The sequence below is a fragment of the Lipotes vexillifer genome, unplaced genomic scaffold (genome assembly GCF_000442215.2).
Source record: "Lipotes vexillifer unplaced genomic scaffold, Lipotes_vexillifer_v1.1 scaffold591, whole genome shotgun sequence".
Lineage (NCBI taxonomy): Eukaryota > Metazoa > Chordata > Mammalia > Artiodactyla > Lipotidae > Lipotes > Lipotes vexillifer.
In genome coordinates this window covers 4,717,413-4,735,732 of record NW_006791954.1, presented here as the reverse complement: position 1 = coordinate 4,735,732, position 18,320 = coordinate 4,717,413, and the positions used below count along the sequence as shown (strand labels likewise).

At 45.2% G+C, this 18,320-nt stretch overlaps 2 protein-coding genes and 1 non-coding gene across 5 annotated transcripts in view; 1 reads left to right on the top strand and 2 right to left on the bottom strand.

Moving 5' to 3' along the window:
• The window catches only part of CDC6 (cell division cycle 6), a 10,660-nt gene extending 3,435 nt beyond the window's left edge, over positions 1-7,225 (bottom strand). The window contains exons 1-8 of the mRNA XM_007465193.1: positions 7,039-7,225; positions 5,911-6,192; positions 5,587-5,786; positions 5,160-5,335; positions 4,427-4,533; positions 3,516-3,655; positions 2,568-2,668; positions 1,333-1,397 (exon numbers count right to left, since the gene is read on the bottom strand). Of these exons, the coding sequence (XP_007465255.1) occupies positions 1,333-1,397; positions 2,568-2,668; positions 3,516-3,655; positions 4,427-4,533; positions 5,160-5,335; positions 5,587-5,786; positions 5,911-6,192; positions 7,039-7,216 (1,249 nt within the window). The 5' untranslated portion in view covers positions 7,217-7,225. The remainder of the gene's footprint in view (positions 1-1,332; positions 1,398-2,567; positions 2,669-3,515; positions 3,656-4,426; positions 4,534-5,159; positions 5,336-5,586; positions 5,787-5,910; positions 6,193-7,038) is intronic.
• TRNAE-UUC (transfer RNA glutamic acid (anticodon UUC)) lies at positions 4,228-4,299 on the top strand. The gene has a single exon. It is a non-coding gene; the product is annotated as a tRNA-Glu (tRNA).
• A 7,322-nt stretch (positions 7,226-14,547) lies between the features above and the next one.
• Positions 14,548-18,320, bottom strand: part of WIPF2 (WAS/WASL interacting protein family member 2) — a 38,593-nt gene continuing 34,820 nt past the window's right edge. The window contains exons 6-8 of one of the 3 annotated variants that reach the window (XM_007465191.1): positions 17,407-17,616; positions 15,951-16,052; positions 14,548-15,712 (exon numbers count right to left, since the gene is read on the bottom strand). In XM_007465191.1, the coding sequence (XP_007465253.1) occupies positions 15,672-15,712; positions 15,951-16,052; positions 17,407-17,616 (353 nt within the window). In that variant the 3' untranslated portion in view covers positions 14,548-15,671. The remainder of the gene's footprint in view (positions 15,713-15,950; positions 16,053-17,406; positions 17,617-18,320) is intronic. The other 2 variants (XM_007465190.1, XM_007465192.1) reach the window with 2 other exon arrangements.

Below are 18,320 nucleotides of genomic sequence, written 5' to 3'. Positions count from 1 at the left end.
AGAGCCAGGGATACAAAAAAAAAAAAAAAAAAAAAAAAAAAAAAAAAAAAAGTGGTCACCTATCCAGCTTGTGTCTGAGTATCTTCGACACTGGTGTACCCACACCAGTGTCAAAGAAGCCCAGTTAGTGCTATTTATTGGAGAGTGTCTTCTTATATTTATTTCAAGTCAGTCTCCCTATAGCTTTCTAGAGCCATTAAAAGCTAACGACACCGGGGCTTCCCTGGTGGCGCAGTGGTTGAGAGTCCGCCTGCCGATGCAGGGGACACGGGTTCGTGCCCCGGTCTGGGAGGATCCCGCGTGCCGCGGAGTGGCTGGGCCCATGAGCCATGGCCGGGACCTGCGCGTCTGGAGCCTGTAAAAAGCTAACCACACCTACCAGAGGTCAAAAGACAGGAATTAGATTAATAATTTATGACAGGAATTCACAACCCCTTTTAGTTGTATGTGTGTGGGCGGTGCTCACAGGGTCCACTGATAAGCCTAAATGTTATTGGTAAGGGAAAAAAGGGAATAATGTGAAAAGTTGAAGAGAAACCAGTATCTAGTCTATGCATTGGCAAATATTACCTGCTATCAGTCTAAGCACTAAGTTTGGCTAATTCTGAAATACTTTTATTAATTTTCTTTCAACAAGTTGATGAAAAAAAGAGTTTTCTGTGGAACTATGGTGCTAGAAACAATTTTAGTAACCCTCAACCAGTGCAGGAGTGAAGGAAGAAACAATCAAATCAGACTGTCCTGTTTCTAAAGATTAAGAGTGGATATAAAACAGAAGATATGTAGTTCATAGACATTTTACATCTGCCATAGCTAAGAGAACAAGGCTGAGGGAAAGGAAAATTAATTTTGTCATTTTTGTAAAAGGCTGCAGTTTACTGTAGCAATACTATCTTTGCACCTCTGCCCTCCTAGACTTGTTTAAAGGCTTTTGCGATATCTCAAGTTGAACTCAATTCTTTCCCATCTGACTCTCTTACTTCCCAGGCTTTGCTTTCACCTATGTTGAGACCTAAAGTGCACTCAACATAAGTACCCAGAGAGAAGCTGATCCAACCTTACTGTTTAGTTTTCATTCCTAGAGCTTGGAAAGAAAACTGACTCTGTCCCAACCATTCATGTAACACCCTGGAGAACTCATTTCCAGTAACACATGGATTATAGCACTGGCAGGCAAGATGGAAATAAAGTAGATGAAACTGATGAAAAACACGACACCCGTACACAAATGGGTGAGTGTGGATTTAACTATGCTCATTTCAGCTATCTCTTTCCTCAGAGAAGTTAAGCTTCCAATTATAAAGGAAGACAAAAAGGAGATAAACTACTCACATTCAGACAGTGGTTTGAGGATAGTCTGGCTTTTGACATCCGACTCTACAATTTCAATAGCTCTCCTGTAAAAAAAATATTTCTAAAATTAATTTAGGCTGAGCCAAACCAAACACCACACCAAACCACCAAGCTCAAAAACAGGCACATTAACAAAAAGCAACATGTTTTATAATTTTAAAGCCCCCAGACAAAACTGGGTTATGTCTCAGCTCCAGGGGACTTAATTGCCTTGAAATAATTCATGGACCAGGGAATCTGAGAAACTTCAACACTACATGGTTTCCTATTACAGAGGCCAAGTAAGTCATCGTACACTGAGCCAATGATAACATTTTGAACAAGGAAAACCTGTCATGGATGGGAGAGAGGACACGTAGTGTGGGTGCTTGACTAAGAGAGCCAGTACCATCCATACGCACCAGACCTAAGAGGAGAGTCCTCAGTTATCTACACACAGGATATGTGTAGGCTAGAACCACACTGGCCTACTTGACTCTTGCTCATAGTTGCAGTCTCTACCCAAGTAGTTTGCTGACTAGGGGAAACTTTCAAATCCAGGATCACACCATCTAGCAATAGGAAGAGCTTACTCTCCCACTGCTCTCTCCAAAGTACTTTGCCCACAGGAAGCCATAAGCCAGACCTGGATCTTCTGCATCGCAGTAGGGGGAAGTTGGACCAGCGGGCCAACACAGCAAGTATCATTTTAATGGACCAAGTGTCCCTACTGGGAAGGAAGAAATTTCATCAGTCAGCACAGAGGCTTTCCCCAGCAGGAGGGGCCGGGGGATGGGAAGAGAGAGAGAGGTCTGGAGTACAACTGTGGGGGACCACCAACTGGAGGAAGGGGTGCTCACAAAAGCAAAGGAAGGGGAAAAAAAGTCTAAAGGCAAAGATGGTTCAGGTCCATAAATAAACCTGCTTGAGACCAGCTAATGGAAAAGTAAACTGGAGTCTTTTTTAATACAAATGTAATTAACCAATCTATAATCACCACAGGGAGTGCCAGCAACATCTCATTTGTTTCTCCCTCTGTAGGTAATGGACTGATAATGTTTCAGACATTAACACGGTGGAAATGCAGAGCTCCCCAGTGAGAAACAAGTCCTCCTTTCTGAGCGTAAAAAGTGGCAGAATGGAGCCTCTTAAACCACATTCACTTGAGTTACATGAGACAATTAACAGCATTTCTTTTTTTTTTAATAAAAGCAGCCAACAGTGCCATAACTCACCTGCAAACATCCAGAGCTTTGCGAACATCTCCCGAAACAGCAGAGACTTTGCGGGCACAGAACTGAATGGCAGCATTGTCCAGGACCTGATCTTTAGATGCCTTTGAACAAGACATAGAAGATGACAGTTTGAACTATAAGACTTCCCCTCTGCAATTTAGGTCCCAGACTTGATTGACCAACCTTTAGGGTCTAAGATGCCTTTTCTGCTTAGAAGTAAATGGGGATTTCATACATTTAAGCATTTTGTAGGAATGTGGTAGAGGTTCACAAAGGGAAAAAAAAGCACTTGAAACTTAAATTAGCAAAACTAAACTAAACTAAAATCTATTTGGTCATTTCCAATAGGGAAAGTGTTTTCATAGGTCCTATTTTATAAATTTATTTATTTATTTAGGGCTGTGTTGGGTCTTCGCTGCTGCTTGCGGGCTTTCTCTAGTTGCGGTGAGCGGGGGCTACTCTTCGTTGCGGTGGGCGGGCTTCTCACTGAGGTGGATTCTCTTGTTGTGGAGCACAGGCTCTAGGCACTCAGGCCTCAGGAGTTGCAGCACATGGGCTCAGTAGTTGTGGCTCGTGGGCTCTAGAGCGCAGGCTCAGTAGTTGTGGCGCTTGGGCTTAGCTGCTCCGCAGCATGTGGGATCTTCCCAGACCAGGGCTCGAACCCGTGTTCCCTGCATTGGCAGGCGGATTCTTAACCACTGCGCCACCAGGGAAGTCCCCATAGGTCCTATTTTAAAAGGCCATTAGAGAAGCATTTGGGTGACTCCTCTAACTATTTTTATTCCAACACTAAGGCATCTAAAATGGAGCCAAGAGTAGAAGTTCATATAAAAATGAATGGGCTATAGGAACTCCCTGTTTAGTAATGCAATCAAAGCAAAATATTTTTGAACCATCTTCACAGGTGATACAAGGAACACTCAGCTTGTAACAATGCTTGGCACTCACCTGATTAAGTCGATCCTGCAGGATAGTGGCTATCTGATTTTTGGTATAAGGTGGGAAGTTCAACAGCCGTGGCTTACATTTTTCTCTAGCTTGAAGCCTTGGCAGAATTCTGTCTGTGAGATCCAGGGTATTAGCAATACCTGAGGAGGAGATAAATGACACTAAGCATCATTGGTCAAAGCATCGTAAAAGGAAAACCAAACCCTCTGAAAGCTGAATAAGGGACTTCCCTGGTGGTCCAGTGGTTAAGACTCCACGCTCCCAATGCAGGGGGCCCGGGTTCGATTCCCTGGTCAGGGAACTAGATCCCGCACGCTGCAACTAAGACCCAGCGCAGCCAACTAAATAAATATTAAAAAAACAAAACAACACCCACCAAAAAACTGAATAAAATTTCCAGTTATAATCCAGCATTCCAACTGTTGCTTCGCACTTTCCCCCACCCCCCCACCCTCAATACCCATTAGATAAGATGTGTATAATCGTCGAAGAATGCTCTTTTCGAGTTAGGTTTAGAATTGTTCAATTATAAGCAGGATCAGATACTCCCAAAATCAATTGTCTCTGAAATGCAGCATTGTGTCATTTCTATCCAGAGTTAACAAAGTTGATCTGACTTAGATTAAGGTTCCTATTATCTTATAGTAACTTTCTTATTTTGGTAAGAAAGCAGAAAGCTGGTGTAAGATCAAATAATAGTTGATAAGGGAATTCCCTGGTGGTCCAGTGGTTAGGACTCGGCATTTTCACTGCTGGGGCCCAGGTTAAATCCCTGGTCTGGGAACTAAGATCCCGCAAGCTGCATGGCACAGCCAAAAAACAAAACAAAACAAAATATGTGATGAATAAACTGAAGAGATTAGAAAAAGGTCTTTAGAACCACCATGTAACATCAACAACAGAGCACTAACCAATCAGCACCAACCGAGAATTGCTTAGCCATGGCCATTCAAACAGTGTGTACAATACATCCTGCCCTCTGCTGTCCAGTTGATCCATCTCGTCCAACACCAACACACTACAAAAAAGGAGAAACAATTAGTATCCATGTTCACCTTAACTCTCCAATCTGATCTGGGCTGACACTAGGTCACATTCCTACAGCTAAGACCAGTCTGAAGGGCTTCCCTGGTGGCGCAGTGGTTGGGAGTCCGCCTGCCGACTCAGGGGACACGGGTTCGTGCCCCGGTCCGGGAAGATCCCACATGCCGCGGAGCGGCTGGGCCCGTGAGCCATGGCCGCTGAGCCTGCGCGTCTGGAGCCTGTGCTCCGCAATGGGAGAGGCCACAGCAGTGAGAGGCCTGCGTAACGCAAAAAAAAAAAAAAAAAAGACCAGTTTGAAGATCATAATCTGTCCCACCTCCAGTCACTGTTATGATGATACCCCCCTATCATCACCAGAAAGTAACATACAGGTTTTTCAAGTAATTAGTTTAAAAACATCTTCCCCCAATTTAAAATTAGAAGGTTTTTGTTTTTTCTTTTCTTCTTTCCCTTTAAGCTTATGTAACTACCCCTCAGAGAGAAAATATAGGAAATGTTCTTTTTATGAGCAAACTGATACATTCAAGAGACGAGAATGTGTGTTTGTGGGCAATGGATCCTGCAGATTTTCAGAGCAACATGCAGCAGAGCAATGCTTACATCATGGGGCCCTTCTCCGCAGTCATATGGTTTTCCAGTTTCCTCATTATGTCCTTCCCAGCTGGCCTGGATACTTCTTCCTGACAAATCTCCTGAGCAATGGCTGGGAATACAGCCTGGGCACTCCTCAAGGACATGCAATTCAGCATGATAGTTTTAAAGCTTTTCAGTTCCTTCTAGAAAAATGCAAACATGCGAGTTATTTTGGCCTCAGATAAAGGTTTGATGGAACCTGAAGTGTCTCTGAAGAGTTAACAGCATACAAGAGAATAAGGTACACTTTCATTTGGAAAGATTTAGACAGTGAAATTAAAAATGTCTTACTTTGGGGAAAACTGCAGTGCCCTAAGCACTTCTACTTTTTCTTAACCCTTGATAACCAAGTGTCATTTTGGCAAGAGCATCATAATTCAGACTCTCAATGTACCTTGAGGTCTTGCAGAATTCGGCTTAAGCAGGCAGTTTTTCCAGTTCCAGGAGCACCAGAAAGATAAAGACTTCCAGCTTTCTTCCCACAGATGTGCTCCCTCAGGAAATTCCTGATGACATCCATCTCCTTTTCCCTGGCAGGCAGCTGATCTGGGACAGCTGTAGTCAGGACCTGCTTTGCTTGCTGGTAGCAAGTCCCTGTGCCAGACATGAAAGGACAATTAGACACAACAGAGGTGACTGAGAAGACCCACCAGGTTTCACTTGGAATCACCAGCCATGTTTACGAGGCTGCACTAACAGCTGCCGTGTAAGAACCAACCTTCTTGCTTGAGAAGTCTCAGACATGCAGATTCTTTCTCCAGTGGACATCTCTGCTCAGAATTTGTTGCGATGTCTTGACCTTTTGGAACTGAGGAACATATTTTGTTTTGGGGAACTCTGGCTTGTTCTCTTTTGCTAGGAGACTCCATTGTCAGCTGATTGTCAAATACCAATCTGCGCCCCTTAGATGTACGTGAGCGAGGGGGACCATTTTCTTTCTTGCTTTGCTTTGGTGGAGAACAGGGAGGTAAACGGGGAGTGTTACACAGGTTGTCGTCACCTGAAACATTAAAATCAAAATGTGGTCATTCATAGCAGTGGATTGTAAAAGGACTTGGAAAGATCTCTGCATCCCCCCCAAAAAGGGGGATGAATTTCTATCATGGTCAGAACCACCAAAATAAAATGCCTCTCATCCAGAAGCAAATAGTGGCCACCAGATGGCACCACTGAGTCTTACTATTTGGTAGAGGTTTTAATGGGATGAAATTCTAGGATTGCTCTAAAACAGGGTTTCCCAAACTTGGCACCATTGATATCTTGGACCAAGTAATTTTTCATTGTGGGGGACTGTCCTGTGCACTGTAGAATATTGAGCAGCATTCCCAGCCTTTATTCACTATGTCAGTATCACCCCCTCAGTTATGACAACTAAAAATGTCTCCAGATCCTACCAAATCATCCCTCATTAAAAACAGATGATCTAAAACAAGAAAGGAAAAAACAAACAAAAAATAATTTTAAAAAAAAAGGAAAGAAAAAGAAAGGATTACCAACCACTGCTCTAAAACAAGAATTGTCACCTGTTTTTCTTAATTTCACAACTAACGAGGCAAGTTTCAAAATACTATATAACTAACTGCAAGGTCGTTTAAAACACTGACAGAACCAAGTTCAGTACTAAGGAACTGAAGATCAGACCTATTAAGTAGTTCAGAAAGTGATCTCAATAAGTAGCTTAACTCTGAAGTTCAGTAAGCACTTAGCAACCATTCTGAAAATAACCAAAGGGAACAGAGTGGTCTTAACTGAACTCAGAAAGCTGTTTCAAAGGCATCTTGTTATTGAGAAAGAGAGGTCGAGAGCTACCAGTCAAAAAGTTGTACTCAAATAATGGATAGCTTACCCAGACGTTTTCTGGGGCTAAGAGGCAGAATTTTTGCACAAGGAGAACGGGGTATGGCCTGGACATTTGTCAGTTCTAGTTTGTTGTCACTGGAGGTTTTAGCTTTGTCCAATGTCCGAGGCTGTTTCTTTTTTGGAAAACTGATTGTAGCCTGTGACTGGGAGCGGGTTTGAGGCATGACGGCAACACAGCTGTGTACAAAAAAGAGAACAGGACAGCCAGTCAATGCGTAAAAGTGAAGAAAAAACAACTAACATGTAACTTATACCGAAGATCGAAATTCATTTCATAAGTAGATTATGTTGTAACAATATTTTAGCATTTAATTCTGCTTCATATCCGAATCTATGCAACAATAGCGAACACCACCTACTACGAGTAAAAGGCTGTCATAAACATTTTAGGTGTTAACTCCTTTAAGTTTTACAACCACCTTAGAGGTAGGTACTATTATCCTTATCTTAATGATAAAAAAAAACAGAGGCAGAGAGGCCCAACGTCACAGCAAAGCAGGATATAAGACCAGACATTCTGGCTCCAGAGCCCCAATTTTTAACCACTCGAGACGTACAATAACAAGTTGACCTTAATTGGCGTCCATAGTACTTATACTCCCCTAGCTCCAGGCACGGGGTACAGCTTAGCCCAGCAGCCTCCCACATTTACAGGCTTCCTCAAGCCCTCACTCCGCACTCAATCCCCGCTCTACCCAACTCTCGGCCCCACATAGCCCCAGATGTTCGGGGAACGTCTCCCTCCTGCCGCACTCAACACAACTGCCAGAGCACTCCGAGGGCGCACGTCTCCCTTCCCTGCCCTGACCTTCTCACCCTCCCGCGATCTGAGCTCTCCTCCTCTTACGGAACCCGCGGTCCTCGCCCTGGTCCCTCACCCAACTCCGCCGCCCCCCCCAGAACTCGGGCCTCCTCTCCTTTCCACCTCACAGTGCTGCGTCACCTCAGCGCCGGCGCCTTCTCACGTCTTCTTTTAGAAAACTAAAGGGACTGTCCACCACAGGACCCTGGACAAACACCTCACCGTCAGCCGGAAAGCCCAGACGCGCTCGCGCCAAATCTGCACAGCCGCAGCTTTCCCGCCTCCCGCCAAAGCCCGGCCACGTTTCTGATTGGGTGTGGCCAGAGCGCCGCACGCCTTGGCCCCAGCCCCCTCCTTCACAACCAATCAAGCGGGAAGGCGCACAACCAATAAGAGAGCCTCAGGTCTCAGCGCCACCGTGAGGCCACGCCCACCGAGCCGTAGGGGCAGTCTACATCCGGGGCCTCGGCGGAAAGATGCGCGCTTGCGCCGGGGCCGACTGAGTGAGGCCCGGCGGGAGCTGTAGTCTCTGCCGCTCGCGACTGCATTCCCACGCCCTTCCTTCAATACCTTCTCACTGCTGCACATACCCATTTTTTCCTTACCCTAATGGGCTATATTTTCAGAGAGCTACTACATAATACCTGCCATTATTTGGGCGGTTCTGGGTGCGAGGTATGATGCTAGGCACTTTACATATCTAATGCCCAACACTGCAAGACACAAAGCAAATGTGCCGAGGGTTAGTTAGAGGTCACAGAATTTCGGTGGCCTCGAAGGGCCTAGGACCATTTCCTGACACCAAAAGCAATGTTTCTTTGTAAAGTTATACATACATACATAAATACACTGCACTTCATCACAGTATCTCCCTGATTTGTGTTTCAAGGGTGAGAAAAAGGGCCAGGCCTTTGCTTTTATTTTGTTAAAGGTAAGAATACGATATTCTGTGCACCTTCCTATCATTAATCCCATTAATCCACACAATGTGGGGAGTGGAGAGAATTACGGCCCCTTAATTTTAAAACATATATATTTTTTATGGCTAAATACAAGGGTTTCAGGGCCAGAGAAGACCACTACAGATGGAGTGGCAATCTGAACTTTTAATGAAAAATATAAATTAAAGCAGTAATTTACAGGCCAGCTTCCAATGCTAATAACCCAGGTTCCACTAAAAACCCAAACCCAATTCTAGGTGATGGTAAGCATGTCATCCTTCAATATCAAATGAAATAGAGCAAGCCGAGAAATAGGGAAACAATATTACAATCAACTTAATTGTAGTTCATTCATTTAGGAGATAAAAACCAATATTGAGTGCTTGTGTGTACCAGGCGCTGAGCTCTGGTATTTTACCTATATCACCTTACTAATTCTCACAGGCACCCCCATGAAGTTGGAATTATTTCCATTTCACAAATGAGAAGACTGAAATAGAGAGGTTGAGTAAATCTGCCCAAGGTCACACAACTAGTAAGTGGAAGAAATGGAATTCAAACTCAGGGAGTCTAACAGGAGATCAAACTCCTGACCATTTAAACATACCGAGGGGGAATAGACAGATGCAGGTTTCAGAGGGAGAGATGGTGACGGAGCACATCTGGGGAAGGCTTTCTAGGAGCTGAAAACTACAAGAGTGAAGAGCGTAGGCTGCCACGAATGGAGAAAGCGTTACCACAGAATGGAGACTTTTTTACCAGCTGGTATTTCTGATCTCTTAACAGGGGAAAAGAACCTAGAAAGAAGCAACTTTCACTGTTCACATTTATTTTTATAACCTGGGCACCTAAAACTTGTCCTTCACAACCAGAAATGGTAGTAACAAGTGCCCAGCCAGCTTTTAAGGGATGGTGGTGAACAACCACCTCAGTTACAGTGGGACAGAGGGGGCAGAGGAAGCCATGAGTACTTAACGTGCATATTGGAGCCTATGAAAGCATTCACCAGGAAATATAGCACCGGTCCAAGAAAAGCCTACAAGAATAAGTGACTATTGTGGAAGCAGGCAGAGAATCACAGAACGTCCAGATTGAAAGTTCTCTAAAAGGTTACCTAGTTGAAGTTTTCTCTTTTCACTACTCCAGTAACATGATGAGCATATAACCAGCATACTGCTTCTCGCCTCTGTGCCTTGTCCTTGCTGTTTCCTATGTCCTCCTGCCCTGGCTAATTACCATAAAGCCTTTAATGCCCCGCATAGGTTTCCCTTGGTGGCTGTCCTGAAGTCTTCTGCTAGACTCTGAGCTCCTTGGAGGCAAAGACCATGTCCTATTCGTTTTCATATTGTCGGTGCCTGGCACAGAGTAAAATACGCAATCGACGCTCGCTCAATGAATGGCAAGGACATTCCTGCCAAGTGGATATCCATCTTTTGCTTGAACATTTTTCTGTGGTCAGACAGCATACAGTCCTTTAAATCTCACACCCCTAAACCTAGGAGTGGAGAATGAATTCAATTATGTGTAAAAACAATCCAGACTGGGCTCCAGTGATGTCAAAGACAAAGCATTTCCCCATAGTTATCCTCTGGGGTGGTTAGGATCCTGAGGTTGCCATTTTAGTTCTCTTACCTCTGTCTGCAGAGTAATAGGAAGTCAGAGACAGGTAGCTTCCTTGCAGTAAGTTGCAGTTAGTGGCTGGGCTGGGCCAGAAAATACTTAAAGAGGCACATTCACCATAAGCGGCTATGTCTTGGTAATAATTAAAGTGGGCAAACTAGTGTCCTTATCACTTGCTAATCCATACACGGTGTCATGGGGAAGGGACCAAATGACACAGGAAGAACCTGTCCGGCATCCTTACGTGTGTCTGTGCGCGTGCGCGTGTGCACTGGCGGGCACGTGTACACGTACACAGACTAGCAATACCATCCCAATAGGACAGAGAAAGCTTACAGGGTTAGGAAGTTGAGGGTCATCTAGGCAAACTCTATTTGAGGGCTATTCAAAGTCACAGGAGGAACAATTAAATCAATAAATAGGTAGTTTATTAATCATGTCAATAACAATGATGGGTCAAAGAATCAGGAATTCAGCCAACCTGGCAAATATGGATGAAAATGAAAGGAGGCCCTTTTCTCCCCTCGCTCCCGCACCCTCATAGGTTTTTATATCAAACTGTGTGAGAGTGACTCATACACACACCTATTATGAACCAGTACGGGAAATAATTTCAAGACCTTTGCTAGTGATGAAAGTGTAGGTTAAGCTCATTAAATCTTAGTGGTGATTACATCAGCTGACCACAGTAAGCAGAGAATGTCTGGTTCAATTCTGACACCTATAGTCAAAGTTCAAGAAAGCCAGCTAAGATTTCAACTTAAGCAGTGAAGAAAAAAAGGCAACACCCACATAAAAACAGACACAGTCTGTGTGTTCTGCCCTCACCTTTTCTTCACACTTCAGTGTGAGAATCTACCACACACACAGGTGGAAAGAAGCATTAGGGATATAAGGAAAGGACACAAGGCCAGGGGGGTCTCCTGAGTTCCCTGGAATCATGGGCAAAGGGGAGTTAGGTGGCAAATATAAATAATGGCCAACTCTATCAGAATCACCCAGTCAGCCTGGCTAACTGGAACTGTGATTTTCAAAACACAGCAGGAGCGGAGGAGAGAAAACTCTGAGGAAGCTGCAGATGCTTCTGCCCAAGTTAGTATTTCTACTTTCTCAGAGGATCTGGAGTCAAACCAGTACCCTAACCGGAGGCAACAGATTTTCTCTCCTCTATGCCACCACTTGTGGTGGTATTCCAGACAAGACTACACAGTTTTCAGGTTTTTTGCTTTTGTTTTTAAGCAAGGTTTAATTAAACTGCACGGCATCCAGAAGAAAGAAATGTACCAAAGAATCCAACCTGAGACCAGATTATACACTGTAGAAGGGGGTAAAGAAATCAATGCTAATTGGGAGAGGGAGCCCCGTAATCAGAAACAACCCCAAAATAAATCATACAATAAATTAGTTTTTAGAAGAAAAGAAACCAATCCACATGCAGACAAAGATGGACACACACATACATACATACACTCTTCACGCACGACACTCTAGTCTTTTATTCAGTGTTGACAATGGCTCCCATGCTGGTCGCCGTGGAAAAGGACAAGGGTTGGACGTGAGAAGAGAAGGCTCGGCCCCTCTGCCACCAGTGGAATGAGATCTAAGACCATTAGAGAGGGAACCCACTAAGTTGTCAGACAAGAGTAGAAAGAAGGAAACAGCAGTTATCAAGGAAGATTTTAATTGCTTCAAAGAGGGAGAGAGGAAGAAAGCACAGAAATCTAACACAAGTAAAGGCACAATGAATGTGGAGTTGAATGGAACCAAACCCTTCCTTTGGTTAAAATTATCCTTTTTTTTTCTGTATGTGTTTTGAAGGTGGTTGTAGTTTTGCTTCATTTTGCTTTTAAGAGACGAGTCTCGAAGGCAGAGTTGTAATGCCTCCCATTCCCTAAATTACGGTGGCTCACAGAAAGCCACCTTGACCACATACAGCCAGGGACTGAGATTCAACAGGGAAAGAAAGACTACAACTGGAATGTGAGGAATCTGATTTGCAACTGATTGTACGTTGGGTTTCCAGAAGAACAAGACAGCTCAGTGTAGTGCCATCAAAGGGCCTCAGATGCCCTCTACTCCACCCCCAGAGCTTTGCAGAAGGGAAGGACTCTGGAGTCACACTTCACCCCCACTCCCATAAGCACTCAGCCTACAGATTATTTCAAGTGATCAGGAGAATTAAAACACACCCCAACCCTGAGTTGCTCTGTAGCAAGTCTATTTACAATTTTATCTCACCTCTCCCTGGAGGTAAATTTAGGTTTCAAGAGGGGAAGCTATGGGGTGAGGGGATGCCCCCAGGGCAATGGTCAGTGGCTAGTCTCCTTGCCTTTGCCAGTTCGGAGGGCTGGGATGAATTTCTGGAGACAGGAGCCTCATGTCCGTTGGGTGGGATAGCCCCTAAGTGCTCTCACTCTGCGGGCCCAGCTGGGAAAACGCTGGGCCTCTGCAGCTGGAGGAAACCCCCACGATAGAGCAAACCACACCTGGAGCACCACAATGCTACGATCCAGGTCTGGGGACCAGAGGAGAGGGGGAGAGGGGCATCTAGCTCATTTAAAAACCTGCAGACCACTGGCCTGCTTCCCAGAAAGGGCAGTAAGAAACGACTATGAAGTTTTTCCCACCTGAGAAAAACATCATAAAACCAAACCCGCACAAGGGCTTTTAACACAGCTTCTTGATGCCTAGTTGGGCAATGTCTCTTCCTTCTGGGAAGGGATAAGGGGGTTAATGGGACTGGGCAACAGCCTCAACATGAGACCACCCAATCTTCCACTGAAGAGATGACATTCCCACAAGCAGATAAAAAGAGCAGTTTAAAAGGTGAGAAGTTTTAGTGCTCTTGTAGCCAGCCCACCTCAAACCTATATTACAAGCTTTTTACAGCATACAAAATAGATCAATAACTATGAGGCTCACATTCCCATTCATCAACAGTAAATATACATGATAATAAATCTGTTATTAACACAGGGACCAAATAAGGTATAAGGCAAAGACATTTAAATGGGTACTGTGTCATCAACATGCTCTGAAGAAGAAAATCCATCTGACTAGATCTAGTCCCAGGCCTTTTTCCATGAGGCCAAGAAAATGAAAATACAGTCAATACCCACGTGACACAGTCCAAATGCTGGGGAATATGAGGGGCAGCAGGTCATACGGGAGGAAGACAGGAGCCCCAGTGAAAAGCTGGGGTTTGGCTTTTATGTGTGATGCTCATTTCGATGCTCTATGTTTGAGGAGTGAGGGGAAAAGAGATACGCTTTGATAACATTGTACAAAAGGCATCAACTCCCATTTCAAAAATAAATGGGAAGACTTCACAGTCCAAGTTCAGTAACTGGGGCCAGCATCTACCCCGGAACTCTGCTGCAGTATCAAGTCTTGTACTTTCTCCTTTTCCCTCCACTAGCATCCTCTCTCTAAGCTCCACTGGCTTCAGGATGCTGGGGGGATACTGCTGGGAGGTAACTGCTAACAGATTTGAAAATAAGAATGATAAATAAAGAATGATTAGAAAAAGCGTGGTGACAGACCTAATCATGGTTTGCCCCAACAGTCAATACGGTCCAGGGGATGGCAAAGGATCGCAGACCCCAGATAAATAACCCAAGTTGAGAGCTCTCTCATCTAGCACTGGGAAGGCTTGGGTTTCACTGGGCACCATGTACAGATCCTTCGTCTGTGATCCAACAGATAGGAAAGGTCCCTAGGGCAGTTTAAGCCTGTGATGTATCTGATGAAAGCTCCTTTGCTCTCACTTCAAGCTTTGAGCAGCCTCTGCACTTGACAAGAGCTTTAGCAAACCAAACCAGCTGGATGTGGAGCCCAGGAGCTCCATCATGCTGTTGGAGAGGGGGAAGTCCCTGTACCACGATCCAAGCTCAGTTCCTACCTAGACTGGGAACCTCCATTTTCTCTGTGCTCTTTAACTAGGACCTGGAAGACGAAACAACATATTGCTGGCTGCCAGGGAAGATCAACTGGACTGAGGCACACCGCACCAAAGTCCTTGTGCTTTTGGCAGAGGAACCTTTGACTACCCCCATAAGCCTCCTCACCCTTCTCTACTCTGCTGTGCTAACCCCTGCAGTCTTGGGGTTGAGTGGTGCAGAAGGGAACAAGAAGAGTCTGCTCACTCAGTTCTGCTCGAACTGAGGCTCGAGTGGGCCTCAGTTAAAGCCATTCACAGCCCGCAGAGCTGGTCCCTTCCACAAGGTGCTTCACCCTTCCCTTCTTCGTCATCCTGGAGCACCCATCAGGGGCTGAAGTTTCTGAACAGGGCTGAAAGGGCCAGTGGCCTTCAGGGCCAAGCAGAGAAGACTGAGGCAGCCTTAAGGTCAAGGTTAAGGCCAAGGCCAAGGTCCTATCTTCCTATCTCTCACTAGAGGTTTTGGGGGTTTCTGAATCCATAATGAATGAATGAAAGGGACTTTTCTCTTGAGGGGATAGGTGGTGAGAGGAGGAAAAACATCCCTCAGCCTCAGCACCTGAAGAAATGGAGCAGGGAGCCCCAGGGGGCTCACATGGCTCCTGGTCCCTGTGACGCAGAGGAACTGACTAGCTCTAAAAGGACCCCCAGTTTACTTCACCCTCTCTTTTTATTAGATGTTTAGTTCAACTGATTAGTATTTAGTGTTTATATCCAACCTATTTCTGGGTATGAGCATGGGGTGGGGTGAGGGCAAAACCAAAATACCCCTAAAAATAAAGCAGACCTATTTCCTTGCCCATGCTCTAAACTTGACCTTTAAAACAGATCACTTCTCTGCAAACTCCTTTCCCATTTCACTAAAAATGCCCACCCCCAGAAGTCCTGGCCATGCCAGCCTCCTAAAATGATGAAATATAATATATCCACCAAGCTCCCCCCACAATGGGTAGGAGAAGGTAGGAGTACCATTCTCCACCCCGCCCCGACAATGAGTTCATTCATCACAACAAGGCACCTTTCCCCAGAGGAAAGCAGGAGACATGGAATCTTCTTCCTCATCTGGCCAGGAGGGCTGGCAAGAGGAGGGATGGATGCAGGGTTTGAGACCCTACTGTCAATATAAAGAGTCCGGTCACCAAGTCCAGAGACGCGATGCACAGATGGAGGTGAGCTGGGTGGGCGCTTGGAGTCTCGAGGTTGGTGCACTGGAGAAACACATTAGGAGCTGTCATGCAGGTTTCGGGGAGAATGGAAGGGACCATCTGAGAAGAGGAGAGGGTCCATCCTTTTCCTGAGGAACAGGACCAAGCCAGGCTTCACCTGAGAATGGGTGGCAGAGGTGGGGCTCCACGGGCAGCTGAAAAAAATAAATAAAAACCACATATGCAAGGTCACCCATCAGACCCTGAATAACCCAAACATTCCTAAAATGAGAGACAGGCTCTTTAAGCTAACCTTTAAAATCTGGGACAAGGCTTCGTTGTCTGTTTAAGAAAATGCAGACAAGGAGAAGCAAATTTTAAGCTAAGAAAAGCACACACCGATTCTACAGCCTATGCAATTATGGAAGACCTTCCATGATTCTCTTCTCTCACCTCGGTTTGTTTTGCTGGGATATATTCTCTGAAAGTGTTTATATTCTTCTGGAGGAGGAAAGTCTTCCATTGGATGGAAAGAATACTTTGACTCAAAATCATCTGCAAAAGGAACAATATTAATTCATATCACCCTTCCTCGTGCTCCCACACACCTCTCTGCCACTTCTGACCCTCCCCATACTAGTCTCCCGGGCTTCCTGACGTACCATGAGGGCCTGCCTTGCCCACTAAAGCAAGGTTCGTGAGGGCAGCAACAGCATTACTCTCTGCACCTCGTACGCACAGAGTGTGTTCAAAGGCTCTTTACGTTAAGGAATGAGTCTTTGAAATGGTTCTTTAAATCATTCCACCCCAAACCAGGCACATACCAGGAAAGGAGCCCAGCTGTTTGCATGGCAGGAGAAGGAAATATAGTTCTGTGTTTCGGTAACATAGTCATGTTAGAGACTATCACCATGGGAAACCAACTGAACTGAATCCACAAACTGGCAGAAATTAATCTAAAATGGGACTATATGCCACCAGCTGGGGAACGATCTGACCAGAAAATTCCCTTTTGGCCCAGGCTCCCCTCATCGAGCCCTGCAACACAGTCGGGATGGCCATGTCATGGCTCCCACTCCCACTTTCCATGGCCCCTCTACAAGAAGGCTCAAATGTTCTATGGGTGTGGCTCGATCACATTCCAGAAGGCATATCCTCCAAGCAAAAATACTGGTCCACTTAACAGGAACAGACTAGAGCAGGGCCAGAGAAGAGTCAACCATTAAAGAATCTACAGTGTTCAGGCTACAAGGGACTGTGCAGATCCTTCCAGACTTCCTCAACAGAGGGTCTAACAATACCTGCTGGACAACCTTTACTTGGTGCTCCATCCCAGACCTAACAGAATCTCTTAGGTGGGGTCTAAGATTCATTTATAACCTTAGAAAAGTTAATCCGATACCCTCTTGAGCTAGTCAGTCTCCTTGTTTCATAGACAAGGGAAGTGAGGTCCAAAAACATGAAGTGACTTCTTCAAAGTAACACAACTAGTCAGTGGCTCTGGATTACTAGATAAAAGTTGTGTACACAGTGTTGTTTTGTTTTCAAAGGTCCAGAAAGGAGCTCTTCTTCCTAGGAGGATAAGTAATTCCTGTCTCAATAATCCTGAAGAGGATACAGTCTCTGACCTAAAAGCTAACCACAAATAATGAGCCTTGGGGAGCAAGAGATTGGCTTTAGAGTTAGCACAACACCTGCTGATCTTACTTCCATCTATTCCAAAGGAATCGTGCCTAGAATTTGCCTAAGGAAAGGGATGTCCATGGATGGACCCAGAAGTCTGAGGGAAGGTCAGGAGAGGAACTGCAGTGAACAGAGGACACCAAGCGACCACTCCCACTCTGCAGCGGCCACTGGAATTAGTGAAGTCACCACAGGAACTATGAGACTAAAACAGCCAGCTACTCACCCAAGAAAGATCGGACAGTGGTAATAGAATCTCTGTGGCCATTCCTCAGGGGTGGTGGAGGCGGCGGAGGGGGCCCAGCTGGCGTCCTTGAGGGCGGAGGTGGGGGCCTTCCTCGGCTCAGGGGTTCTGACCCATGCATTCGGTACGGTGGCGGGGGAGGGGGGGCATCCCTGGCACCATTTCGGATCATGGGTGGCGGGGGTGGAGGAGCTGCAATTAAAGTTCAAAGCAGTTAGGTTTGGATGTAGAGACGGTGATGGACGAAGGGATTTGAGAGACATGGGCCAAAAGAGTGCTCGGTGCTTTCCCAAAGAACCAGACCCTGTGAACCACTGGGCAGCATGTTAAATATCATATTCACCCTCCCCTCATCCCTATTTCTTTAACAACATCACCATTCTTCTCGATACCAAAGTTCAGAATAAATTTATGACCCTTTTTCATTTCCCATGACAAGTCAGTCAAGAATTCCACTTATCCTCGATAATTTTTTTCTCTGCTTTCGCATGCCTTCCTCCACAATTCTAAGTCAGGGCTTTCTCATTTTTATCTTGTTCTACTGAGAAAAGCCTCTCAAATTTTTTCCTTGCTTCTAATCTCTTAGCCTTTCAATCCACTCTGCATACCACCAACTCACTAATCTCCCCAAAATACTAGCTCAAACTTTTCCAAGGGCTTTGCATTTCCCATATCATAAAGTTTCAAATCCTTAGCTTCCACACTGACTGGGTCTCACCCAATCATTTTCCTTTCTTACACAGTAACCTACCACATCAGTCAGCCTGATTGCACCTTCTTTTCTTCCTTGATTCCTACGCTGGATTAGGTACCACTCTTCTGTACTGCTCTGTCGACTCTTCTCTACCACCACTACTATTTTTTTTTTTTTTTTTTTTTCGGTACGCGGGCCTGCT